The sequence below is a fragment of the Penicillium digitatum genome, chromosome 1, assembly GCF_016767815.1.
Source record: "Penicillium digitatum chromosome 1, complete sequence".
NCBI classification, from domain to species: domain Eukaryota; kingdom Fungi; phylum Ascomycota; class Eurotiomycetes; order Eurotiales; family Aspergillaceae; genus Penicillium; species Penicillium digitatum.
The window spans coordinates 5,753,718-5,779,313 of NC_089384.1; the positions used below are offsets into that span (position 1 = coordinate 5,753,718).

A 25,596-nucleotide genomic window follows, 5' to 3' on the forward strand; every position below is an offset into this window, starting at 1 on the left:
GGGCATTTTCGTGCCAGCTTATGAGGCTTCCTGGGCGTCTACAAATTTCTCCACTTCTGATGTTTGAGTATCTGTCCGTTCAACTGTGCTCTGGGTGGCATCTGATTTTGTCTCGGAGCCTGGAGGTGCGGCGTTAGCTGGCTGTGGAGGGACATGCCTGGGGTCCTAGTTCGCGGATGCGGAATGATGGAGGTTATGCGGCGGGATGTGACACTGGGATGACTCCTTCTGACCTTGGAGGATGGGTGCGATGGATAGGATCTGTTCGGTCGCGACCTGGGGATCGTGCATGTCGCTGCGACTGTCAGCTGATATCTTTGGCGTTTTGGCAATTGTTCTTACATTTGAGCATTAATGATCCAGTCGAGGCCTTCTTCGCCCTCGTCCGGTCCGCCGGGGCCGCCTTGGATGGGACGGAAAAGTCGAGGATGCCAGTCGACTCCCTCATCGGCGCGCTTCGCAGCCTCGTCTCGTTGGCAGTCTTCAATTTTGGTCTTTTCGTCCGTTGCAACTTCGTGGTTCCGGGCCAAAAGCGCTTGAACTGTGTTGTGCCATAACCGTCGTGATTCCCGTGGTCCTTGCTCCTCCATGGGGCGGACCAAAGGGACTGTATGCTTGGCGTGTGTGGCATCGAACAAGACGTCTTTTTTGTGGGTCTGTTCTCGGTCAGCGTTGAATCCAGACGTAATCTTGGGAGGCCTGCGGAGCGTACATGGACATTCTTCAAATCCATTTCCCCAGTCCACAAACCGGAGAGTTCATATAACACCTCCCCAGTCTTTTCATTCTTGATAGTTCCGCCAATTGCGTTATAGGTACCCGAGAAATATCCCTTGGTCTTGAACTCGATATCGGCCACAAGGTTGTTCTCGGGACAGCGCACGTAGCTGTGATCGCCAAGCTCATACTTCATCTTTCCAAAAAGAATACCACGCGCATACATGTTGGGTTGAGTTAAGATACTGGTATTGGTCAGTGACTGAAAGGCCCATCGGAACCGGCGCAACCTACTATCTTTCACCCTTTTCCTTATCCCCGTGATTCATCAGGTGCAAAATGGTGACACCTTCCATGATACTAGCTGCAGAGTTGCCCAAGAACTTGCTGCGAGGCTTGAGTGTTCCATCAATGCGAATCTTATGCTCCGGTGCTGCAAAGAAATAGCTCGACTTGGGCGGGTGGTGGGAGGTCTGTTCAGAGATGTAGTAGGCACGGGTCCCGTCGGGATAGTCCCAGTAGCAGGTGAAAGTCTCTCCAAGGATGGGGTTGAGCGGCTTCTTCACTCCTCTATACAGGTATCAGAATGTCTTCCCAGATAAATAGCAAGTGGGCGACATACGGTGGTTTGATGTGCCATCCACTGAGATAAAATTTGACCACGGAGACAAAACGTTCGACCGGGTCCTCAATCTCCGACATAGGGAGGAGGGTTTCAGGGTGGGCCATAAAGCTAGGGAAATGCCTGTGTTAGTTGACATGTCCAAATCTTACAGGTAGCCCCAAATAGGCAAGCCTGGAGCTGCGGGGCGTCAACGCACTTGGTGATCCGCTCCAACATAGATCGGGGTTCGAGGATGAACGTCGGCAAGACGACCCGACTCAGGTCGGCACCCGGCCGCAGCTGGGAAATGATATGCGAAAGAACTGGGATGGCAACTCAAGTCAGTTGTGTGTGTCCGAGGATGTTGAGGACTTGCATGCACCATTTCCCTGATCTGGCTCAACGATCTCGTCCTCCCCACTTGGCGGAGAATCTTCCAAGGAGGATCTGCCTGAAGTGATGTTAGTTGACATGTTGAAACGGTTAAATTATCAAATGTTAGAATACAAAGAGGGGGGAAGACAAACTCACTGGCCTGGGAAGTACGGCGGAGATGCGGAACCGGCATGACTGCGGAAATGAAGAATTCTTTAAGCCTGACACCTGAACATAGAGAACATGAAGAACATTAAGAAGAAAAAAGGTTCAAGGTTTAAAAAATCGAGACAGCTGACTTGGGGCGGGAATTCCGGAAACGGGCTATTTTTTTACGAAAACACAAAAACGAAATTGTGTACGGAGTAGTTCAAGAAAACACCAAACTGAAAAAGACACTAAAAATCTTCAAAATTCCAAGTGCTGAGAGGAGTGACGTATTTTTTCTGACTGGCTCTGAGCTCAGCTATATCTGATTACTTTGTAGATGTCTCTTCATCAAAAAATGCTTATATCAACCTCTCCCCCCCTTTCGTAGATTTTCAATTTCCCAGTAGTCAATGAGGGGTATGGGCTTGGCAGGCAGCATGTGCTCGTAGTCTTGGGCAGCTGCATCGTACATTATGATTGGTACTAAGGATATGCAGGAAAAAGGAGTATCCTTCCTTTTTTGGGGGGGGTTTTTTTTCCTGTTTTCCCCTGTCCATCTTTAATCTCCAAGTTTGTAAACACTCGACATCATAGCCGCTCTATCAGAGGTACATCTCCCAGAGTGATCTCCCTAACAAATGCCATATCGGGACGATGGAGCATGACGTGGAAGTGTTCTATCCCGGGAACTGACTTGAGTGACTTCCAGTTCTTGAACCAGACCACCTATGTTGTCAGTTTTTCATCACTTAATGCTGACTATTCCCCATACCTGGTTGGGTGGTACTCGAGAGCAAAATGTGTCCTGCACATAGCTCTCTATGGTCCGTCGTGCACTTGCCGTTAGATCATCTGTGGCTGGGTCATCTTCCAGCTCGAATTTGGTCCACACGACCAGATGGATGATGTCTTTTTCGACACCATATGGCCAGTCGTTGTATATGATTCGGATGTCCTCTTTTCAGTGAATTAGTCTTTCAAATGTTCTAGACCCAACCGGGTGACGTGTGCCATACCCTTATATTCAAAAGGACCCCCTCTTGGCTTGAGATCTTCCCAATTGACATCCCCCCAGCCCAACCGTTCCTTGACCACAAATCTCATCGTGGATGTATACTCCGCCTTTATGTGCGCCATGTATTCTAGATACTTGTACAGTTCGCTTGGCACACGCTGGAACCGATCGATCCGGTTGGTACCTGTAGTTTACAAATGATAGTGAGTCAAGTATGTAACCAACAACTGAAAGCTGCACGCAACCTATGATCTCCTTCACCTGCTCCCAGTTCTGTCGAGTATAAAGATGATTGGGGGTGGAGAGGCATTGGACATTCTTCGGAGATTGGTCACGTAGAAAGCTAGGGCATTCTGCGGTCCATTGCGACCGAGGTAAATTGACGAGCCAATATGGGAGGGGTTCAGAGGGTGCGCCGTGATCGTGGAAGTGCAGGGCCGCATCGGCATCGGCAGTCAATGTCTCGTCGAGGATGATTGGGGTCATGGATAACCGCTGAAAGTTAAGCATCGCGGGCAGTTCGAGTTTTGAAGTTTGGTTCAGTCTGTACGGAGTAGTAAAATATGATATATGTGTTCAAGTGTTCAGAAGTGAATCCCCCCTTGAGACGACGTCACTCCGCAGTAGTGCGGAAAGGGGGATGAAGTTGGGACGTTTTTGGCAATTGCTTGCCGATCACGTATCCACTCGTTGGCTTATTTTTGCATCTGACATATTTGCAAAGTGCTGTTTGAAGTACTGGTTTTGGAGATAGTTTCAAATCCCCATGATCGCCGGGAGCTCGTGTGGTTTGTTCTCTCCACCTGGAACTACAGACTGCGGAATTGTAGAATGCCATCCTACAGGGTATGGCAACACATCCACGTGAAAATGACATTGCCTTCCTCATTAGCACTGTCATAAGCCCTATACAATAGATTAAGCACGACATCTAGGGCCAGAAAATGTGGAACCTGAATCCATATTCAACACAAGGCACGGGGGACAGTTACACCCGGAAGGGAAACCCCGAGTGAGAACCAAAGTAGGACGAAGGAAAATAAGATGTATATCAACTCTGCCCTCACAGATCCCTGACAATGGGGTCATTCATCGAGATAATAGACACCCCGGCAGTCCCAAGTTCCTTTTTAGTGGCATCCCAACTAGCAGGCACGACACACTTGGTTCCTTCCTCGACAACCCAGCTTCTGAATCCAACCTTGACAGCATCAAGAGCTGTAGCCTTAACGCAATAATCCCCAGCCAAGCCCACAACAAACACATCTGTAACGCCTTGAGTTTTGAGAGTCGCAGCGACATCCAAGCTGACCGAATGTGCGTTGGTTCCATGATCACAGTTTCCGAAAGCATCCGCAAATACAGAGTACATCTCGACTTCGGGACGCATGCCTTTCTGAACAACTAGATGTTCACTGGACATGTCAATCTCTGGAATAATCTCTGCACCGGAGGTGCCAGCCACACAGTGAACGGGCCAGAGTTGCTGCTGTTTTGTTTCTGATTTCTTTCCTAGAGCGGGATTTTTCATTGTGACGAACGAAGTGAAGGGATGGTTATCAGGCCCTGGATGATTTCTGGCAAATGATATATGGTCCTTTGGGTGGTAGTCTTTGGTCAAGATGCGCACAATGAATCCTGGCTTTGCAAGTAGAGTGTTGATTAGCGAGGTAATGTCGCGGCCCCCTTGCACGGCGAGTGACCCATGCTACTCTGTTTATTAGCATGTATATAGTATACAGGTCATTCCATTTGATCAACTCACTGGAGGGCAGAAATCTTCTTGCATGTCCACAACAATCAGGGCTGGCCTGATAATACGATTTGCTGCCATTTTTGAGCTGGAGAGATGTGGGAGTAGAGGGCTGTTGATGAGGATTAGGGACAGTGTTATGGAGAGAGGTTGAAGTATTTTGAGACTGCAGTTTCTGATTGCTACCTATGAGTAGATAAAAAGAGGGGACAGAGGCTCTAAAGAAAAAGTACGATGTGTTGAACGTATGTTGTACGATAAGCTGATGTTTGTCTGGCAGAATGTGAGCTCCCGCCAGGTCTTCTATCAGGCGGAAGAACTGGCGGTAGCTCCATGACTAAGCTAGGACACTAAAAACGAAGCTTTTCGACTTTCGCTCCATCTGCTTCTTCTCTTCTTTCTCAGGGCTACGGCCCCATAATGATTCGAACTGGAGAATGAGTGACAACATCAAGGTATGTGTGTTGTGTCACCTTCTGCTTCCCTCAACCTGATGAATATATTATTGGAGCTGTCTGAGCTTTTGCTATGCGGATAAATTCATATACGCTTTTTTTTCTGAACTTGTGTTTCCACATCTTTTGTCACATACAATCTCATCATATCAGTTGCTAACAGCCTCTGATAGTCAACAGATTATTGTAAACTCAAGAAACCCCCATGATCATCGACCCCCCCTCAAACACCTAGAAACAACAACCCCTTAGTCTCTCTCTATTATCATCTCCATAGTCTCCCCTCAAAATGGCATATGATCCCCGTCGAACAAACTCGGGGACCTCAACTCCCCAACCTCCTCCCCCTCCCCCTCCACCACCAGAGACATCCACACAAGCCGACATGGCCTCAGCAACCCAAGCCCTAGAAACAGCCAACCCGGCCAGCGCAGCCACAGACTCGTACAAGCTCAAGTTCTGTACAGTCTGCGCCTCGAACAACAATCGCTCAATGGAAGCTCACCTCCAGCTCTCCGGCGCCCCAGCTGCCTTCCCCGTGATATCCTTCGGCACAGGCTCCCTCGTCCGTCTCCCTGGCCCGTCAATCACCCAACCAAACGTTTACAGCTTCAACACAACTTCCTACAACCAGATGTACGAGGAGCTCGCTGGCAAAGACGAGCGTCTGTACCGCGGAAATGGCATCCTGAACATGCTCGACCGCAATCGCCAGCTGAAGTGGGGGCCCGAGCGGTTCCAGGACTGGGTGCCTGGTGTTCCGCGCGTCGACCATCTCTCCAAGGGTGACAAGGGTGCTGTCGGAACGGAGGGCGGCGTGGTTGATGTCATCATCACATGCGAGGAACGTTGCTGGGATGCTGTGGTCGATGATCTGATGAATAAGGGCACCTCGCTCAATTACCCCGTTCACGTCTTCAATGTCGATATCAAAGATAACCATGAAGAGGCCTTGACTGGTGGAAAGGCGATTCTTGATCTGGCCAACCGGCTGAATGAGGCTGCTGTTGCTGAGCATCGTGTTCATGGATCCGACGGCTGGGCAAATGGGACTGGTCCTGCACGCCAGAGCTTTGACGAGAAGGTCCCTGAGATCTTGGCGGATTGGCAAGAACGACATCCCAATTTACCGGCCTTGTGGACTGTAGCTTGGCTTTAGTTCCCCTACCAACGCTGCGAACTTTACATGGCTATCTATTTACCTACAGCCATCCCACGAGAATGGTTTAATACCACTGATTTGAAGGTTCCCATGTACTGCAGACGTACTGTTTTTAGCGGGTGTGGTCAAAACATCGCATTCATAAAACTAGAAAGGGGTATCGAGCAAGAAGGAATGACACCAAAAGCAAAACCACTCAAAGACCCGGACTCTCCGTCTTGGGCTCCTTCTCATCTTTGATCTATTCATCTTCATCGCCCATGTCCTCCTTAAGAACCTTTCTGTCCTTGATCCACTCCTCAGGAGTGTTTTGAGCCGCAGAAAGTAGTATCTCCCTCCTCTCCCGATACCACTGGTCGAGACAAGCTCGCCGCTGTGCCTGGGTCATACCTTCAACAACGAGCGCAAACTCCGTAGCATCAGCATAACCGAACCGCCGCGCCATACTACAGAACTGGCGACGTTTGACATCCTCCGGAGGATGATACTTGAATCGCATAGGTTCCTCCGCCGGCTGAGAGAAAGGTTGCGAGGACATGAAGACCTGGCGGTCACCTGTCGTGTCATTTTGAGCCAGCTCAGCACGACGACTGAGGTCTTCCTCGACACGCGAGGAACCGATCACTTCATTGTTGAGGTGAGTGTATTCCACGCCTGCACTAGCGAGAATCGCTTGAACGGGGTCGTGTTTATGCGGTGTTGGAAGACTGGCTAAAGGCTTGTGGTTTTTTTCGTCATCGTCGCGGCAGATCATCGCCGCGAGCTGGCTCATTGCATCGTCTTCGGGTTTCATTGATCGGTCGGTGTAGTCGTAGCCTTCTTCTTCTGCTTTGAGATCGATGTCGACGACGTCTACCCCCGCACGGCTTTCAGCGACATTTGTTCTGTTGACGATGTCCCGCAGAACGATGTTTGCGTTCTGATACCCGAAGAAATTTTTCAAACCAAAGATCTCGCCCTTTTTGTCTTTCTTTTCTTGGACGCCTTTGAAGTACCGACGTTCGGAGCTTGCATTGTATCCAATGTTTGCCTGTTGCTGCTTGTAGATCTGTCGAGCGTAGACGATTTCTTCGATTGTGCCCGCAGAAATAAGCCGAAAGACTTCAACGTCGCGAAGTTGTCCTATGCGGTAGGCCCGGTCCTGGGCCTGCAAGTCGTAGGACGGGTTCCAGTTGGGATCAACGACTACCACTTTGTTTGCGGAGGTGATGTTCAGCCCAACACCGCCAGCCTTGGTGGATATCAGAAAAACAAACTGTCGCGAGTCGGTATTGAACTCGTCCACAGCTTTTGCACGGTCTTGTAAACTCATAGATCCATCCAGGTAGCTGACGTTGTAGCTGGTGTGATGAAACAGCATTTGTAACATCTTGAGAAGACGCACACTATGCGAGAATATAAGAACTTTGTCTCCATTCGAATGCCACCACTTAAGTAATTTCCGCAGAACCTTCCATTTGCCGCAAAACTCGGGGTTCGCGTAGTTGACGATAGAGTCGCGCGAACGGTAAAGATCTTGCCATTGTTCAGGCAGCGCAAGTTCCAGATAATCTCTATCTTTTTCCTGCTTCTCTTTCGGGTCTGCTCCTTGTGGAATCAGGATTGCCAGATGATTGCTGAGCTTTTGAAGCACATTTATAGCAGGGAACACATAGGATTGCCAGTTCGGAGGGTCCCTATCTGGTATAAGGCTGCGACAACACCAGCCGGCCTTCTTGCCTGATCCACAATCGCATGGCTCTGTAGATGTCTTGATATAATCGACAATGTCACTGTCAAGGAAATTCTCGTAGGCCTCGGCTTGTGTCTCAGTCAGGGGACAGAAGACAACCCGATCGATCTTTTTGGGCAGCTGATCCGCGATCAAGGTCTTCATCCTCCTAATGAAGAATTGAGGAAGTAAGTTCTCAACCAGTTTCTTGGCTGTTCTACGTGCTCTGCTGAGCTCACTCAGGGTGGCATCGTGCGACTGTCCGATCTTCAGTGGGTCCGATATTTGTGCTTTCCAGCTGCTTACCGGTCCTAGAACACCGGGATTTGTCCAGTTGAGAAGGGTCCATAATTCTTCATATTTGTTCTGGATGGCCGTGCCGGTGAGCCCTATCCGACACAACGCATTGATCTCGTTCATAGACTGGGTGGTCCCCGACTTGCGCTCCTTGATCTTGTGGCACTCGTCGGCGATAACGCAGTCCCATTCAATCATATTGACAGCGTTTTTGTTATTCATGTAGGTGGTGTAAGTTGTAACCAGGACTTCCACTCTCCCTGACTTTGCCGCATCGAGGGCAAGGTCTTTATTCTCCCCGTGGTAGCTATCAACATGCCACCACCCCCATCGCGCAAACTCGGCCCTCCAGTTTGCAATAAGGGTTCCCGGGCACACTATTAGCGTGCGTGGATACCAAGCGCTGTCATCAGATCGACGCATTTTTCGCATGCGCTTTGCATCCCGTTCGTCCCCTGTTTTTCCATAGGCAGCGGTCAAGAAAGCAATCACCTGGATTGTTTTTCCGAGACCCATGTCGTCTCCTAGGACTCCGCCCTTTTGGTACACAAACAGCCCGTGGAGAAACGCAACCCCCTCCACTTGATACTGCCGCAACCACTGGGCGATTGAAGCAGGAATAATGCCCCTCGAGTATGGCAGTTCGACGTCCTTGTACTCTTGCTTTCGGGTGGTCACCGGGAAAACAGGTCGTTCTTGCAATTCTTCAAGCCGTTCATCATCCGAGAAATCAACATTCTCATAAGTCGGTGGTAGCTTGAGCCCATGATCTTTTAAATGCTCATACTTCAGGTTGAACTGAGCGCGGCGGGTTTTCAGATATCCAGGCAAGGTGTTCTCCATCAGCTCGTCGTCCGAAGATATCTCGCCCCATTGTTTCAATGGCCGCTTAGCCAGGGGCGTTGGTCGCTCTTGTTTTACTCGACCAACGATTGGATCTCCCCTAGGAACTTTGGCTTTGCGGGTAGCTGAAGCATCTTGTTTGCGCTTAAGGGACTTGCGCTCCTTGAACTTCTTATACGCTAGCTCGCCATCGTTGGCGTCCTCCTCATCGCTGTCCACAGGCTGGATCTTAACAGCGCTTGATGAGCTGGAAAGAATAGTACGGGACGACTCCGATTTAATCGGTGTATCAGTCCCATGTTTCACGCCAGAAAACCTGCCTGGGAGAATGTGAGCTGTCTGTCAAACGCGTTGAAGAGGTGTCATACTGCTAGCAGTCGGAGTCGCGTAGTGCGTCACCTCCAAGTCATCGTTGTCTGAATCAATGGCAATGACCTCCGCAGTGTTTTCGTTATTATCCATCTTCTCTGCATTTCGGACAACAGATCTCAAATAGTGACAAAGCGTAAGTTAACGTGGGAGTACCACACTGTCGCGACAAGACGTCAGTTACGGCAGACGATAACGGCCTCAAAACGAAGCTGAGTCAGTTCGCTTCAGAAAGCTTCAATTGGATGCTCTTTGATAGGGAATTCGGTTCTCTGTTTCATTTTTCTTCTCATAGACGGTTGAGTCTCTGTCTATATCTCCTGGGCGCTGGTAGAAAGGGTTGAAACTGGTCATAGAGTAGTTCCACCAGGTCACGTGCAGGCGAACCAGAAAAAAAGATGCCATTGGTTTGGCATTCGGTTCTTTGCACATGCGATTAAGCCGTAAGTCGAGAACAGAATTCTACTTCTATCATTGCTCAATCAAGACACATCTGACTGACCTCAGCTTACAGTGGACACAAAACAAGGCTTGACTTCCTGCTAGACATACCCTCTTTTCTCTCAAGGCAATTCTCGTTCTTATCAGAGCTCAATCTGCAAAGATGCCGCTCGACACCTCGACAACATATCCCCTGACACGACTACGCCTTGATGGCCGCCGCTGGAACGAACTCCGTCTGCTCCAAGCCCAGATCTCAACCAACCCCGCTAGCTCCGGCTCTTCATATCTGTCCATGGGCAACACGTCAATCATGTGCTCTGTCCACGGCCCTGCTGAGGGTCGCCGAGGAGATGGTGGAGGCGGAGCTGCAGGAAGTGGCCACGCGGTTGTGGAGGTAGATGTCAACGTCGCTGGGTTTGCGGGTGTAGATCGTAAGCGGAGAGCCGGCGGAAGTGACAGGTATGCACCCTCTTACGCTTTCCCAATATCTCTTCCTACCATCGAGAGAGAGGACTACGACAGCAAACCAGATACACATTCAGCGAAAGCTAATCTCCTGTGACTATAGACAATCATCGCGAATCGCTACAACCCTCCGCTCAGCCTTCCAGTCTCACCTCCACACCTATCTCTATCCCCACAGCACAATAAGCATCCATGTCTCTGTTCTCTCTGCCGACGGCTCATTACTCGCCGCGGCGATCAACGCCTGTACCCTAGCGCTGGTAGACGCCGGAATCCCCATGCCAGGACTACTCTGTGGCTGTACTGCCGGTATGAGCGGTAGCGCCTCTACACCGCGTGACCCACGACACGATGAGCTCGACCCGCTGCTGGATCTGTCGCTTCCAGAAGAACAGGAATTGCCTTCGCTGACTGTCGCGACGACGACAGCAGTGCCCGTTGGCGAGAACAATATGGATGAGGATGAAGAGGCGATGAAGGTGTGTGTACTTACCATGGAGTCTAAGGTGCACGCTACGTACCTTGAGACAATGTTGGCGGTCGGGATCGATGGTTGCAGTCAGATCCGCGAATTGTTGGAAGGAGTCATCAAAGGATCCCGGGGGTGACGCAGAAAAGAGCAAGAAAAAATAAGAAACCCCAAAAAGAAACCCCAAAAAGAAACCCCAAAAAAAACCAAAAAAAGGAGATTCAAATGGGAGAATCCAAGTTGATACCCTTGTGCGTTCAATGTTCCCAGTCACGGCCAATCCAAAAATTTGCTCAAACTGCCTCGCCGCTAAGTTTTAGGGCCAAATCTACAAATCTGCTCACTGGGGCAGAATCACATGGTGACCCTCTATTTCTCTAAAATTACTTTGTTTATATATTTCGTACTGCCTCCTGTTTTGACTTTTAACTCAAGACATACCTCTCAATTCAGTGTTTTCGAAGATCCCCCACAGTCGATCATGGATATGCACGGGATGACCATGTCAGCCACGTCGACAGCCTCGGCTGCTATGGCCAGCAGCACCGGAATGGACATGAGTGGAATGGGCATGGGAAATGACTGCAAAATCTCGGTTCGTCTAATACCGCCAGATTCACTCCTCTATATCTTCAAACTTGCTCACACTCATGATCAGATGCTTTGGAACTGGTACACAGTTGACGCATGTACGCAGCCCTATAACCCCTCCACACAAGCCCACAAGCTAACCGACCCTCAGGCTTCCTCGCCGAATCATGGCACGTGAAGTCGCGTGGCATGTTCGCCGGCTCATGCATCGGAGTGATCTGTCTCGTACTAAGCCTTGAACTCCTCCGCCGTCTGGGCCGAGAATACGACACATTTATTGTGCGCCGAGCCCGTCTTCGAAGACTCTACATGTCGGGCTCTTCCACCGCGCAGTCAATTTCCAACGTTCCACTGCGAAGCGAAGAAGGAGACATCACTAAGCTACCCGGCAACTGCTGTGATGACAATGCAGACCCGGACGCTGCGTTCTCTGGCGCAGAAGACAATGTCATCACTCCTGTGTCGGGGTCTTCACAGAAAAGAGATTCAAAGAGGCAGGATTCTGTTATTGCTGCTGCACCGGCTAATACCATGCGGGATGTCCAGCGCATCGAGAGACAAGAGGCTATGCTTGCCCCGTATCGTCCGTCGCTTGTTGAGCATACTGTGCGCTCTCTGATGCATATGGCGCAGTTTGCTGTTGCGTACATCGTCATGCTACTTGCCATGTACTTCAATGGGTACATCATCATCTGTATCTTCATCGGTGCTTTCCTGGGCGCTTTCATCTTCTCCTGGGAGCCGGTGAACTTGAATCAGGAGTAAGTTATTTTGTTCAACGTGTATGAATTCTACAACACACGTGCTCACCTTTTTCCCCCTTTAGGTCGGATGCTACCTCTGTCACCAAATGCTGCGGTTAAACAAGCGTCTTTGCGGTTTTATTTTTGTCTTGACCTCACGCTCCAACTATGTCTTTGATCCTACAGCATTTCTAGCGATATGGTTTGATATCCCGGTATTTGTCTTTTCTTCCTCGAATTGGGAGAGGGCAATATCCACTTTCTTGTATGCAGATTTATTGTTCCTTGTTTTCGTGCATATGCCTCGGGCCTGATCTCACCCATCATGCCATGACGTATGAACCCTTTCTTCTATCACAGTTGTGCTTTACTCAATTGGACTCTAATAATTAATGAAGCAGAGTAAAGGGTCGATCATGCCATAGAATCAATTTTAATGATATCACATCAAACTTCCAGAAGTGGAGGTGGAAACCTTTTCCACAAAAAAAAAAACTTGTCATTCCCACGCAGGGTACGGGTGATGTAGTAGGCCCGCGGACCCGCGATCGATGTCCTCGAATCACCACACAGACAAGTGGAGATGACTGCTGGAAAAAGCAAGGGCAGGATTTGTTATGGGTTCATTTCGACCATTTTCATACTTTACAATAGATCGGCTTGGAATATCCATTCGGTGAAATGCAGGCTTCAAGAACTTTGGCTCTGCGCCTTTATCTTGCAAAAGCGTTTCATCATCCTCGTTCTTACAAGAGCACAAATCCACAAATTGAACATCAAGTCCCCATGACAACAGGACATGTATGAGCTAGCTTGGTAGAAACTTTAGATTACAAGGCGCAAAAGGGAAAGCCACCTCTGCTAGTCCCACGCCGCGTTGGATCATTGCGAAGGAGCCAAGTTCATGACGAAAAGAAAGACATTCATCCTCCCAACATCCAACTAAATCTCCAGAGTGAGCTTTTTAGTTGCCACCGCAGTTGACGATGGTGGGCTTGACAGCGGAGCGGATGGAGCCGGAAGAGGAACCGAGAGCCTCGATCTCCTTAACAACGTTCATGGACTCGGCATCAGCGACCTCGCCGAAGACGACGTGCTTACCATCGAGCCACGAGGTTACAACGGTGGTGATGAAGAACTGGGAGCCGTTGCTGGAAAGAAGGCACGGAGATTTAGTATGGTTCTGTGTGGGCCATCTGAAATTTTACACTCAAGACTTACGTGTTAGGGCCAGCGTTGGCCATGGACAGGAGACCAGGGCGGGTGTGCTTGTGGATGAAGTTCTCATCGGGGAACTTCTCGCCGTAGATAGAGCGGCCACCGGTACCCTATTCCGGTAATATCAAAGTCAGACACCGAGCATTGTAGCAGCTATCAGGATTAGAAGGGGAAAAAAAACTCACGTTGCCACGGGTGAAGTCACCACCCTGGAGCATGAACTGGGGGATGACACGGTGGAAGGAAGAGCCCTTGTAGCCCTCACCCTGCTTGGCGTTGCAAAGCTCAGCGAAGTTCTTGGCGGTCTTGGGAACCTCGTTGGCGAAGAGGTTGAAGTTGATGCGACCAATCTTAGCTAATGAGGGAATCAGCATTAACTTCAATTCCATTTAATGTAGCCAGATGTGAAATTGCCAAGCTTCCATGCTATGATTGAAAGCTGGATGTCGGAGGCAGCAAGGTAAGACAGGGGCGGGGAGGCAAAAACTCTCTGCGCCGCCAGAAATGAGAATAACAGAGCTGATGGGGGAAACTTACGGGTAGAGGAGCCAGCAGGGGCGTACTGGACCTCGAAGAAAGCAGTGGTGTTGGACATAGCGGCGGTTGATGAAGCGAAAGATCGGGCAGCGGGGTGGAAAGAAGTGCAATTGAAGAGAGAAGAAGAGAAGAGGGAAGAAGGTGGGGTTATTGACCTCAGTCGGCAGAACATGGTGAGGGGCAGGGCGGAGCGGGTAAACTTGGGTGCCGGGCTACTTTGGGGTTAGCTTGTTGAGGTTCACTTAAAGACCAGTTGTGTATTTTCTGCCTGAGGCTCCACTTGTAGCTTCTCCAGACTCTCAAGGGGGGAAAACATGACGGCTTCTGTCGCCTAATGTTGTTTCTGAAAGAGTCTGAAGAAAATGGAAATGCACTCCGACATTAATATGACAAGGAACCAAGCTCACTTACAAAGGGTATAGATTGAGGAGGAAAGCGAATTAAAGAAGTAGAAAAGAGGGAAAAAAACGAAGCTCAATGTCAAAAAGCGTCTAGAGCTCCGTGATTATGTAATGACTTCCGGGATATCCCTTCCGAACTAGCAGTACTGGCTACGAGAAGATGTGCATCTTTGGAGGGGTAAGTTTGCGTTGATTTTTAGTATAGCCATTGGGCTGAAGAGATACACATAGGGCTTTCATTTCACTTGAATTCATCCAAAATGTGAGAAAATAACAGCACGACACCAACAAGCGGTCGTGAGATGAGTAAAGGAACAAATCGACACAAAAATGAGGCCTAAACAACCTGATTGAACAATGGAAACGGCTAAAATAGAGTGTAATGGTGTGAGAATGTGGAAAAAGGATGAACGACAGAGGGAAAGGAAACCTGCGGATACCACATATGGACATCATTTCGACAGTGTCCACTCGTTGCCATGAATGAATAGTCGCTGAAAAGCAAGGGGCAAAGACGCAGGAAAGAAAAATTCTAGGAGAAAGAAAAAAAAAATTGAGGAACTCTAAGTTTATGTCATGAAGAACAAAGCCTGGGTTCTAGCTCATCACCGGAAGTCATCTTCCTCGTCAGCGGCCACTGACATAGCCTCGAGGCGCTGAACAAGGTCTTTGATCTGCCGAGCGATATCAAATGCAATGGGTGGCAGCTTATTCGTGAGCTCACGCAATTGTTCAGGGGTGGCGGCGTCTTTGCCCTCACCAGCAGTGGCCGTCAACCGGCCGCGGCACTGGTTCAATGCCGCGAGGACCGGTTCAGACGTCTCCCGCAATGCATTGTCTTCGCTGCGTTCGTGCATCAGGTGCTCTGTAGCGGAGATCACATTCGCAACAACGTTCGAAATTGCGGAGACGTGCATCTGGACAGTTTGCAGATTGTCCTCGGCTCGAATACTGGCCACCAAAGCCTGAATTTGTTGGACCATGCCATCTGTTTGGTCCTCGACATAGAGCTAGGATTATTTGTCAGCAAATCACACAGTGGGATATTCTCCTCCTCCTCAAGTCGACTCACCTTAAGCTCCAACACCTCATGGTCTTCTTGCACATGCCCCCATCCATGATTGAGGTCATTAGCAACACCATTCTGCACAGGGTACTGAGAATCATCCGGACGGCTTATAGCACTGTAGACAGAGTGGTTGCTCAGCCGCTTCTGGTTGGCAGACGTATCAAAATAATGAGGAAATTGCTCCTGGGATACATCCGCTTCATCATCTTCATCTTCGTCCTCCAGCTCATCCACAGGTGACGCCTGGATCTTCACCACCCGTATCAGGTCAACAATAGCAGTGCAAAGATGGGAGGCTGCTGCATCAAGGAGCGACACCGGGGACAAACCACTAGAGCTGGCAAAATTGCGAGTGGCGGTGATCATGTTGTTCGCTGTCGTAGACACCTGGCCCTTGACCTTTGCATGCAAAGCAGACGACCCATCCACTGGGATCGGGGAATATTCCACATCCTGGAGAATATAGCGGACTGTTTCAATGACCATCTTGATCTGGTGAAGCACCACATGTGATTCCTCGAAACGCGCAGCTCGCAGGAGCTCGTCCACAGACACCTGAAACTTAGTAACGTGGATATCCTTGACCAGCCCGTCGGGTTGCACCAACTCATGCTCTTTGGCGACAAGACTTGCATCGGGCCGCGAGTCGGCGAAACCACCGGACGATGTGCGAAGATGCCGCAGCTGCGCCTTGAGCTTGGCGTAGCGGTCCTTCCATTCGTTGGCATCTGCCTCGAGTCTGTGGACCTCCTTCGAGAGCTGTTCTTCACGCTCCCAATTGGAGTGACTATCGGCTGAAAGGGTCTTCATTTCCATGAGGAAAGCCGATGCCTCGCGGCGGACCTCGTCAGTCACTTGCTGCTGCTGCTGCAACTCTGCTTGTAAATTACGGTGCTGGGTCTCTAGGTCAACATAGCGCGCTTGTAGACCCGCATCATCGGTACCCTGGGAAGAGCCATTGAGCTGGCTGCGAAGATCCCGTTCCATGGTCTCGTGCTCGGTTCTAACACGCTCAAGCTCTAGCTGAAGTGAGCTGTTGAGATCCTCGGCTTTTGAGACCTTGCTCTCAAGCTCGTGTCTTAAATCGTCCCACTCCTGACGCTCATTGTGACTGATCCCGGAGGAATCTGCCTCTTGCGATGACTGGGCCAACTCCTCATCCTTGGAGCGGACCAGTTCTTCCAGTTTTTCAATCTTATCTTGGAGGATCGAAACTTGTGTCTGGCTCTCCAGTAACAGTCTCCGTTCACTGTCACCCAGGGTCGTTGCAGTACCCCGTCGGCTCAAAACACCATCTAAACCGAACGCATCACTCCGAGCATCATCCTCGTCCTCTGGTCCCATATCATCGCTATCCTCAACCATCGTGCTTTTATTCGGAACCATGGTATTGCTCTGGAAAGACCGAGGAAACGGTCCATCGCCATTAATACTCGGTGGGCCTCCAAGAGAACCAGCGCGTGGAGGAAACGGACTGCCCGGGGTGCCGTCAGACGGATATCCTCGTCCCATACGCGAAGGAGGTCCCCGAGAAGACTGCTGCGAGGTACGACCACTGGATGGGCCCATACTAGGAGGCGGACGGGCGCGATATTCTCGGCTGGTAAATTGGGGGAAGCGGCGCTCCAGCTCACAGAATACATCGGTCGCCAGATCTCGGAAACGCACATGGTGGAGCGCAGCAAGCTTTTTGCGGGCATGGTTACGCTTTTCGTGGAAGTCGCTGCGGGCGGGGAGGTAGGGAGGCACGTCTGGACGAGGCGGTCGTCCGGGAGGCGGCGAAGCCTGCTGCCGCCGGATCAATTCATCATAAACATCGGTGGAAAGTTCATGGAACTGGGTTGGAGATAGCCGTAGCAGTTTGTCCCGGGCTTTATTCGACTTGCCACGTTCGTCGCGGGCTGGGCCATTCAGGAATCTTCTCAAGATTGCATAGTGCTGGCTGAGGATCTCTTCCATCTGACGATACCGCCTTCCATCGCGCGGGCCTTCTGCTAGTGTTCCAGTACTGGATCTTGCGGCGACCGAGCTGGGTGGGGATGTGTTGCCGCTGCGGGTGGAGGGTGACTGCGAAGGAGGTGGCCCACTGGGACTTAAGGGCACGCTCGGGGTGCCAGAGGTCGGAGGTGTGGCTAGGTTGGGTCGTGATGGCGGGAATGTTGGTGAGAATGGTGAGTCGGACTTTCCATACTGATTTAGTCCCGACCATTCGCTACCATCAACAGAGACAGGCGACATGGCTCCCGAACCTCCAATCATCTCAGTGTCAAGCTTGGGGTGTTCCAACTTATTCAATGAAAATTCAACGCTTTCCGAAGGGCCAGCTAGCACAGATTCGATTAATTCGCAAAGGCATTCACTTCGTTACGGGCGAAAAATAGAACCCCCCGTATTTCTCCACTAGGATTCCAATCTAAGTCAACGGAGCTAGAGGTGATGAGTCGTGATTCGTCACGAGGGCGTAAAATGAACCACTAGAGCAAATCACCAGATCCAAAGGAGTGAAGGACTGAACTGATACTGGGGAAAGGGACAGATCTAAAGTGTGAGAGTGACTTCAGTGTAGTTGGAGTTCCCTTACGGTAATACCCGTCAGTTACTTCAGGTTCCTTACTTTGTTCAGCATTGTACATGTATCTATAGGGGGTTTAGGCGATGAACATCTGATTGCAGATCTGATGGGACTCCCTTTCAGGTCTTCTTTTTCTTTTTATTAACTTGGCTCTCTCTATAACACTAGAATGGTCTCCTAAAGCTAGATCAATAACAAGATCAATAGTTAAGCAGGAAATTGGTTGTACGATACTCGTATTGGATACCTCTCCTGCCAAGGACACCGGCCAGGGTCTAAGGGGTACTACATGGCCCGATGGATGGATATTTATAGTAGCTTGTACAATTACCTATAGGTAGACGCCTTGAATGGAATAGTATCCAGATATTTGGTTGGTAACTTCAAATATCTGCTTTGTCGATAACAATCAACAGAAGCATCCAAATCAAGAGTACTAAGGAGCAGGCAATTCTAGACCCTTGCCTGCCCCATAATTTTGTACACTGTATACTTATTATGTACCTGGCAGCCTTGTATTATTTAAAAAGGCTTGAACACAAACAGATTCTTTCGGTCACATCTATAGGAACTGTAAAAAAAAAAAAGAACCCGAAAATAAGTACATGTAGAACATCGACTTCAATCCCCGCATGAGTGCTTTGAAGCGTTGGTTCTAGGGCTCCCAGGGGGGATGCCTTCAATAATCCTCATTAAGATCTTGCCGATCCACTGATATGGAACATTTCTTCAATGCCGGCCTGTTCAGAGATCTGATAGCATCGGTAATCGACATTTTTCCCCAGTCAATTGAGAGGGTCCCCCATTATGATGCTGAGGCAAAGACCAGGCGTGTGAATGGGCACGCCGTGGGGTTTGCATTGAAATTGAATGGTATCGGGATATTCGTTGCTGTCACACATTTACATAGGCCCACAGCTGCGGGCCAGGAAGGGCGGGTCATGTCATCGTTTATTTGGAGGTCATGGAAAGGCCACGGGTGGCGCTGACGGCAGAAGACACGGGAGTTGAGGACCGTGTGGGGGCTGCGCTACGGTTATGGGCCATGTGTGCCCTGACGAGATGCCCGGCGGCGAGCGCAGAGCACAGGCTGAGCTCACCGGCGAGAACGGAGGCAGCAATGATACGAGACAACTGGCGCGCGTTTTCGCCGGGGGAGGTCGAGTGAGCACCGCGGACCCCCAAAAGGTCCAGCATAGCACCTTGCGCTTCAAGGATAGTACCACCGCCAATGGTTCCCACCTCAATAGAGGGCATAGACACGGCGATCTGGAGGTTGCCATTGTTGCTGTTTGGGAAAATCTTGTTAGCATCTGAGAGGTCAGAAAACGGCGGAGAAAATCTTACTTCTTCATGGTTGTGATACAGCTGCTGCTCTCAACGTTCTGCGCAGGATCCTGACCAGTAGCCAGGAAAATGGCAGACACGATGTTAGAGGCATGAGCGTTGAAACCACCCAAGCTGCCCGCCATGGCACTTCCGATCAAGTTCTTGCTGACATTCAGCTCAACCAGTGCGTCGACGTCGCTCTTGAGGACACTCTTGACAACGTCACCAGGGATGATAGCCTCTGCCACGACGGACTTACCACGGCCATCAGTCCAGTTGATCGCAGCAGACTTCTTGTCGGTGCAGAAGTTACCAGAAAGCGAAATGATGGACATGTCCTCGAATCCACACTCCTTGTGCATAACGTCCAGCGCCTTCTCGCAGCCCTTGGAGATCATGTTCATACCCATAGCATCACCAGTGGTAGTCTTGAAACGGATATACAGGTAGGTTCCGGCAAGAGCCGTCTTGAGACTCTGGAGACGGGCAAAGCGACTGGTAGAGTTGAAAGCTGCTGTGATAATACTCCGGCCTTCCTCGGAATCAATCCAAACCTTGGCAGCAGCAGCACGGGCCAAGGTTGGGAAAGTTACACAAGGACCACGAGTCATGCCATCACCAGTCAAAACAGTCACTGCGCCGCCACCGGCGTTGATTGCCTTGGAGCCACGGCTCGTGCTAGCCACCAAGACACCTTCAGTAGTGGCCATGGGGATGAAGTAGTTTTGCCCATCGATGTTGATCGGGCCAGCGACACCAACAGGAAGGGGCAAGTAGCCAATAACGTTTTCACAGCAAGCACCGTGGACAAGGCCATAGTTGTAATTTTTGTAGGGGAGCTTGGAGTCTTCTAGAACGGATGTGATAGCAGAGGTAGTAGGAGTTCGGGAGACCACAGATCTGCGGATCTTCACAGCACGAGTAAAGGCATCAACACGGCTCATCAAGTTCTCATTCTCCATCGATTTCTCCAGTGCGTAACCTGGAAGCTTTCCGCGAAGAGAAAGATCGATCAGTTCCTCATCCGTAAGCATGGAGGCACACTTTTCCTTTAGCAGAGCCTCGCATTCTTCCGTAGTCCTGGTTGACTGTTGCTCATTTGGCTCAAATTTGGGGTAGACCTTCGGCGCGACCATAGGCTCCGCGGGAAGAGCGGGTGCAGTCTCGGGATCCTTGATACCCCAACGAGCAGCATTGAAAAGATAGCCGTTAAGAATGATGCTGAGGGTCAAAGCGGCGATGATCCACTTGCTGATAATGGGGTCCTCAACGCTCTTGAGTAGACTTTCGAGAACTTTGCCACCGACGGCATCCAAAAATTGGTCAGTGTACTCGATCTCAAACGTACCAGAGTCGGTAGAGGCTGCGTAGTGAATTGAGGGGTACTCCAACTTGTACTTGATCGGCGAAAGGATGGTAACAATAGTCTCCTGCTTCTGGCTCTTGGCAGCCACATACACAGTATCCAGGCCATTCTCTGCCACCTTGAAAGGGTCAATGGTGGTAGGAGACATGACGCTAGAGAAATGGGAGAGCAGGCCCCCGTTGCCGGTGTTCCGGAAAGGAATGGCTGACATGTGCACAACATTGATCAAGATCAAACCACCAACCATGAGAATTTTGAACCAGCGCACGTTGCTGGACTTGATCTTACGACCAAATATGCTAGTGTCCGCGTCGCCAGATCGGGCGCTAGGCCAGTCGTTGCTAGAAGCAACATTCTCGGCAACAGTGTGGGTAATGCCATCCTCTTCCAGAGCCTTGCGCAGCGCCACGTGACGCTTGATCCGAGTGATCTCGAGCTTGATGCAGAGAATGGTGGTATAGAAAGTGAATAGAAGCACGCAGTCGAAGAACAAGATCAAGGCTGCGAGGAAGCAGAACTGCTGCAGACCTCCTTGAACACCAGAGGCCGCACCCAATGCCAGCAGACCAATCTCAATGCAGTAGTGCTGAATAATCTCGAACCCTTGATCCTTGATCGCAGCGGCGATAGAGTCCTGAATGGATCTCGGTGTGCTCGATGCCAGCGGGCGAGGAGCAGCACCGGGGCCAGGTCGGCGACTGTCCACCGAAGCTTTCAGGACGGCCCGAGTGAACAAAATCGGCTTCTCGAATCCAATGGTGACAACCAAAAATGGAATACCTTCGGAAAGCAAGAGGAGGTTGATAGGCACACCAAGTTTGGTAGTCACATGTAGACCAAAAAGGAATGCAAAGGTGCCAGAAAGGAGCACGGTAGCTGCAAGCCAAAAGTTGGAGCCCAATCGTCGCATCGAGAAGAAGAGCGATACGAAGCTCAGGTGCATCGAGAGGTAGCCAAGAGACATGATTACAATGTCAATGGTTTCCGCGTGCTTGATCAGATCCACAAAGGAATTCCATGCATCCGCAATCCAGAGCTTTACAGCTCTGTAGGATCCGTAGACCGGGCCACGAGCCGCTCGCATGATCCATTTCTTGGATTCTTCCTCATCCTCATCTGTGAATGGGGTAGGAATCTCCTGTACGGCCCTCAAAAGTTCCGAGACCTGGTCAAAAGGCACGGCGTAAACCAGGGAAGCGTCGTGGGTAAATTGCGAGAAGAGATTCGGGGTATACGGCACCGATACGGCGGAAATGTTGGCAGGGATCGGGATGTCCTCAGCTACGGGGGCAGTTGAATCAGAGTTGGTGGAATCAGGGAAGATGAGGGTTGTCAGAGCCAGGTGCTGGGCAGCAGGCTTCTCGGTCTAATGATTCCTTTGGTCAGTGTTCCTTCTCGGCACCCAAGACGAAAAAAAGGTGGGAAATGGGCCCACCTGGGAGTCAGTCCAGGCGTCTTCCGCCTGCCACTTCCACGAAGTCGATTCTCCGAGTCGCAGATTCCGGCTTCCCTGGAGAAGAGCATCGGTGTCAACCTGTCCCGCGACACTTCGCGGGTCTTTCGAGGTATCCAGCAGGCTGCCTTCAAGTAGACCCACATAGGTGGTACTAGCAAGAATGGCAATCACGACGAGTGTGTGAATAGGGTGGATACAGGCCCGGCGAGAGACAGATTGGAGACCCGACACAATCTGACGCCGAATCCAGCTGGGTTGGGCTTCGCGCTCTTCCTCGGTTGAGCGAAGGCGTTTAGAGATAAACGAGGTAGCCATGGTGACGATTCGCGGAGGAAGCGGTGAGGACGTCTGTTGAAGGCGTTGAAGAGGTTTTTAAGGCGGTCCGCAAGGACCAGAATCTGTGAGGAAAGCCGTCGTGGGATAATATTTAACACCAAACCAATTCGGAGGGAAAAATCTTTGAATTGGGATCTAATTCTGTGACCGCATGTGGGCTGCACAGATCAGTTCAGGGACTGTGTTGAAATCCGGGCTGTTTTCTTTTCGTTTCTCTTAGTTGGAGTCATAAAATATCTAGACAAAAAGATGACATACCGAGGAGAGAGAAAGAAAAAAAACTCTTAGGCACGGCCCTTGGATTTGGAGATCGCAAAGGGAAAAAAAAAGGGCACCCCTGAAGGTAAAATAACAGTTGCCTGAGACTGCTGGAATTAAGTATCGCCGACAACGGGCCAAGCCGCCAACCCGCCAACCAGTGGGGAGTTCGGGTTTCCTGCAAGGTAATTTATTCTTAGATCTTGTTATTCTATTAAGAGGAAAGAGAAACAAAGAAAAAAACAAACGTTCAGAGAGGGGTGGGAAAACTTGGGCAGAACAGTTGTAAGTCGACTCAAGCTAATACACTTGGTACAATCATATGAGCGATAACTTCTAATTTCAATCTAGGCTGCAAATGTTCATGCAGAACGTGAGAGAACATCGAGGAAGATCAGTTCAATCCCTTTAGGGAAATGTTCCAAGAAGGGAGTGCCTCGTACAACCTACAAAGCACAGATGTACTAAAAAGCTATAGGGTGCGACAGTTGTTTACCTTTGTTACTCCATACATCATGATGCATTGTCGATCCTTTTAACTATAGTCATGGGACACAGCATCCCCTGCTATCTTGCGCAAATTTCCTGAATTACGGAGTAGTCTAACCTCCTCTACAAGATTTTCGTATTTCTCTGATCGTTCAAGTTTTCCCACCCCTTGAAAGGTCGGAGAGAATGATTAACCAAGACTTTATTTCATCCAGGGTTACCTAGCTCTGTGTTCAAATGAGGATTGTTCCACGTTAGCCACGCTGCCCTTAGTCTGAAGAGGAAAGTCGAAATAGATATTACAGAGTAGTCGGCATCCAATCTGTGAGTCCTTGTCAGAAAGAGTCCACCCAATTTCTCTGCCAGTGAGACGGAATCCACCCAGTGGAGCTACGGAGAAATCTGATAAAACCCTGATCACTCTGAGTCAAATCATTTTCTCGCATTGACCCGTTGCAGACTCCATTAGATCCATAATAAACTCGGTAACCGAGTTTGCCAAGTGAAAAGGGGGGAAAGATAAGATCGTTTACTCGGTGAGTCCCGAGTGCTCCGGGAAATTTGCGTGGGAATTTGTAGGAATTCCCACCTCATTGGATGCCTTTCCGGCCTTCCGTTTCCCGTTTCGCGTTAGTGCTTCTTGATGCTTTTTCGATCACACCTGCAGCACTCAGCATTGGACAATGGGGTGTGTTGGTATCAAGTGCTTCTGCAGGGTGATGGAGATAGTGCCAAGGAACTTCCAAAGCATGCCCGGCACTGTGAACAAGGCAATTATTGAAACCGTTGCTCTTTGCTAGTTTGCCTACTCCGTAAAGAATCCTCCAATACTCCCCATTTGATTAGACTTCTTTAGCGCTGCCAGTAAAAAGGAAACCATCCGTGAAGCTGTCAATCACACTATTATACAAGATCCTCGGATTTTTTTTTAGCCCAAAGTAACCCTAATCAGTCCAAATCGGACTTTTCAAAAGCTTCAATTTCCATCATTCCATCCTCACTGCTTTTCTTCACGCTTTTCCCCTCCACACCGATCCAATAATAGTGACAGCGGGTATGACAACAGAAATTGGAAAGCATTCTCGGAGTGCCTCATCATACGCCTCAAGTACCCTTGTTGCAGCCACTGAAACATGTCGCTCTGTAACCGTATACCGGACTATCAAACTAGTACCAATGGACACAATTGTTGTGTACAGAATAAGTTGAAAGAAAAAAGACCGGATTTTAGATACCTGCTATAAGTCAGCACAATAGAACTTTGAGCTTCAATAGGCCGGCCTATCGTATACTGCAATACCCGAAAAAAAAGTGTACCTTTTATTACAGCACTAGAAGTCAAAAGGGTGATGTTAGACTGCTGCGTGGTTTGGTTCTTGACTATCTAGAACTCAATCAAGACACAATATTCGAGCACAAAGATACTGACTGCTAGTAGGCGATAAAAAAAAGCGGAATTGTGTCTTTATAACCCTTCTATGATGGACATTTTCCCTACATTTCCTAGCTAGATAAAGAGCTTTCAATAGATCAAAAGACAACGTTCTTCTAAAACTGACTATAGCACTAATCATCTTCTTTCCACTTTGACGAATTGTTTGACTACAGTGCGGAAAGTGCGGATTACAGCTTGTTTATAGGTTAGCCTACATTGAGACAAACCCCGTGTCGAAAACTATGATTACCTATTGAAAGGTATTTGCGGCCTATATGGTAAGATGCATATAGCAATGAGCTAGTGAAGTAATAACTGTACTGTAGTTTGAGTATTTCCTATCATCTTGAAGGTAAAATCCGATCTACTATTAACGTAATTCCCAAGCGAGCTGGACACCCAAGCGAGCTGGCCACCCCAACCAAAACACGTCCATGAATTAGATCTTAGTTAGTTCAACCACCCACCATGCCACCAATTCATACTCAATCCTCTCGAAATTCAATAGAGTAGGAGGGTAGGATCTTACTAGCTATCCAGGCTTTTAAGAATCAAGAAATCTCTTCAATTCGTGAAGTGGCGCGCCGTTTTAACGTCCCAAGATCCACCCTTTCTACCCGCCTGAATGGTATACAACACCGCGCGATTTCTCGCGCAAATTCTCATAAATTAAGTGAGATTGAAGAGTAATCACTTGAAAAATGGATATTCTCTATGGACGCTCGTGGTTCAGCTCCACGACCTTCAATGGTGCAAGAAATGGCGAATGTTCTACTTTCGCATCGCGGAATCAACCCATCATCTACAGTCGGCAAAAATTGGGTCACTAATTACATTAAACGACATCCCAATCTATCCTCGAGATTCTCCAGACGTTACAATTACGAACGTGCTAAATGTGAAGATCCAAAAATCATTGGTGAATGGTTTACACTTGTTCAAAAAACGATTCTTCAATACGGCATTG

The 25,596-nt window shown here is 49.5% G+C and overlaps 11 protein-coding genes across 11 annotated transcripts; 3 read left to right on the forward strand and 8 right to left on the reverse strand.

Moving 5' to 3' along the window:
• Positions 1-18: 18 nt before the first annotated feature.
• On the reverse strand, positions 19-1,889 carry Pdw03_4311 (Oxysterol binding protein (Osh7), putative; the record flags this gene model as incomplete). The annotated part of the gene is made up of 9 exons (XM_014675795.2): positions 19-119; positions 234-295; positions 343-656; positions 713-962; positions 1,012-1,287; positions 1,340-1,450; positions 1,539-1,644; positions 1,704-1,772; positions 1,853-1,889. The coding sequence occupies 9 exons, from the start codon at positions 1,887-1,889 to the stop codon at positions 19-21; spliced, it is 1,326 nt and encodes a 441-aa protein (XP_014531281.2).
• Positions 1,890-2,434: 545 nt separating this feature from the next.
• Pdw03_4312 (Isochorismatase-like) lies at positions 2,435-3,371 on the reverse strand (the record flags this gene model as incomplete). Its single annotated transcript, XM_014675794.1, has 4 exons — positions 2,435-2,572; positions 2,619-2,803; positions 2,863-3,045; positions 3,107-3,371. 4 exons carry the CDS (start codon positions 3,369-3,371, stop codon positions 2,435-2,437), a joined length of 771 nt encoding a protein of 256 aa, XP_014531280.1.
• Positions 3,372-3,924: 553 nt separating this feature from the next.
• Pdw03_4313 (Isochorismatase family hydrolase, putative) lies at positions 3,925-4,695 on the reverse strand (the record flags this gene model as incomplete). The annotated part of the gene is made up of 2 exons (XM_014675793.1): positions 3,925-4,569; positions 4,627-4,695. 2 exons carry the CDS (start codon positions 4,693-4,695, stop codon positions 3,925-3,927), a joined length of 714 nt encoding a protein of 237 aa, XP_014531279.1.
• Positions 4,696-5,454: 759 nt separating this feature from the next.
• Pdw03_4314 (RNA polymerase II subunit A) lies at positions 5,455-6,228 on the forward strand (the record flags this gene model as incomplete). Its single annotated transcript, XM_014675792.2, has 1 exon — positions 5,455-6,228. The coding sequence occupies one exon, from the start codon at positions 5,455-5,457 to the stop codon at positions 6,226-6,228; it is 774 nt and encodes a 257-aa protein (XP_014531278.2).
• A 244-nt stretch (positions 6,229-6,472) lies between these two features.
• Positions 6,473-9,544, reverse strand: Pdw03_4315 (DNA excision repair protein (Rad26L), putative; the record flags this gene model as incomplete). The annotated part of the gene is made up of 2 exons (XM_014675791.1): positions 6,473-9,402; positions 9,451-9,544. The coding sequence occupies 2 exons, from the start codon at positions 9,542-9,544 to the stop codon at positions 6,473-6,475; spliced, it is 3,024 nt and encodes a 1,007-aa protein (XP_014531277.1).
• Positions 9,545-10,055: 511 nt separating this feature from the next.
• Positions 10,056-10,968, forward strand: Pdw03_4316 (Ribosomal protein S5 domain 2-type fold; the record flags this gene model as incomplete). The annotated part of the gene is made up of 2 exons (XM_066100709.1): positions 10,056-10,354; positions 10,464-10,968. 2 exons carry the CDS (start codon positions 10,056-10,058, stop codon positions 10,966-10,968), a joined length of 804 nt encoding a protein of 267 aa, XP_065956109.1.
• Positions 10,969-11,310: 342 nt separating this feature from the next.
• On the forward strand, positions 11,311-12,283 carry Pdw03_4317 (Exosome complex component ski6; the record flags this gene model as incomplete). The annotated part of the gene is made up of 4 exons (XM_066100710.1): positions 11,311-11,424; positions 11,488-11,518; positions 11,572-12,181; positions 12,247-12,283. 4 exons carry the CDS (start codon positions 11,311-11,313, stop codon positions 12,281-12,283), a joined length of 792 nt encoding a protein of 263 aa, XP_065956110.1.
• Positions 12,284-13,127: 844 nt separating this feature from the next.
• On the reverse strand, positions 13,128-13,976 carry Pdw03_4318 (Peptidyl-prolyl cis-trans isomerase; the record flags this gene model as incomplete). The annotated part of the gene is made up of 4 exons (XM_014675789.1): positions 13,128-13,314; positions 13,385-13,491; positions 13,567-13,736; positions 13,919-13,976. 4 exons carry the CDS (start codon positions 13,974-13,976, stop codon positions 13,128-13,130), a joined length of 522 nt encoding a protein of 173 aa, XP_014531275.1.
• A 98-nt stretch (positions 13,977-14,074) lies between these two features.
• On the reverse strand, positions 14,075-17,647 carry Pdw03_4319 (SpaA; the record flags this gene model as incomplete). The annotated part of the gene is made up of 4 exons (XM_014675788.2): positions 14,075-14,130; positions 14,330-14,409; positions 14,929-15,329; positions 15,392-17,647. The coding sequence occupies 4 exons, from the start codon at positions 17,645-17,647 to the stop codon at positions 14,075-14,077; spliced, it is 2,793 nt and encodes a 930-aa protein (XP_014531274.2).
• A 1,264-nt stretch (positions 17,648-18,911) lies between these two features.
• Pdw03_4320 (HMG-CoA reductase) lies at positions 18,912-22,426 on the reverse strand (the record flags this gene model as incomplete). The annotated part of the gene is made up of 3 exons (XM_014675787.1): positions 18,912-19,248; positions 19,308-22,021; positions 22,091-22,426. The coding sequence occupies 3 exons, from the start codon at positions 22,424-22,426 to the stop codon at positions 18,912-18,914; spliced, it is 3,387 nt and encodes a 1,128-aa protein (XP_014531273.1).
• Positions 22,427-22,582: 156 nt separating this feature from the next.
• Pdw03_4321 (uncharacterized protein) lies at positions 22,583-23,222 on the reverse strand (the record flags this gene model as incomplete). Its single annotated transcript, XM_066100711.1, has 5 exons — positions 22,583-22,650; positions 22,706-22,743; positions 22,856-22,883; positions 22,954-23,005; positions 23,202-23,222. 5 exons carry the CDS (start codon positions 23,220-23,222, stop codon positions 22,583-22,585), a joined length of 207 nt encoding a protein of 68 aa, XP_065956111.1.
• Positions 23,223-25,596: the final 2,374 nt, after the last annotated feature.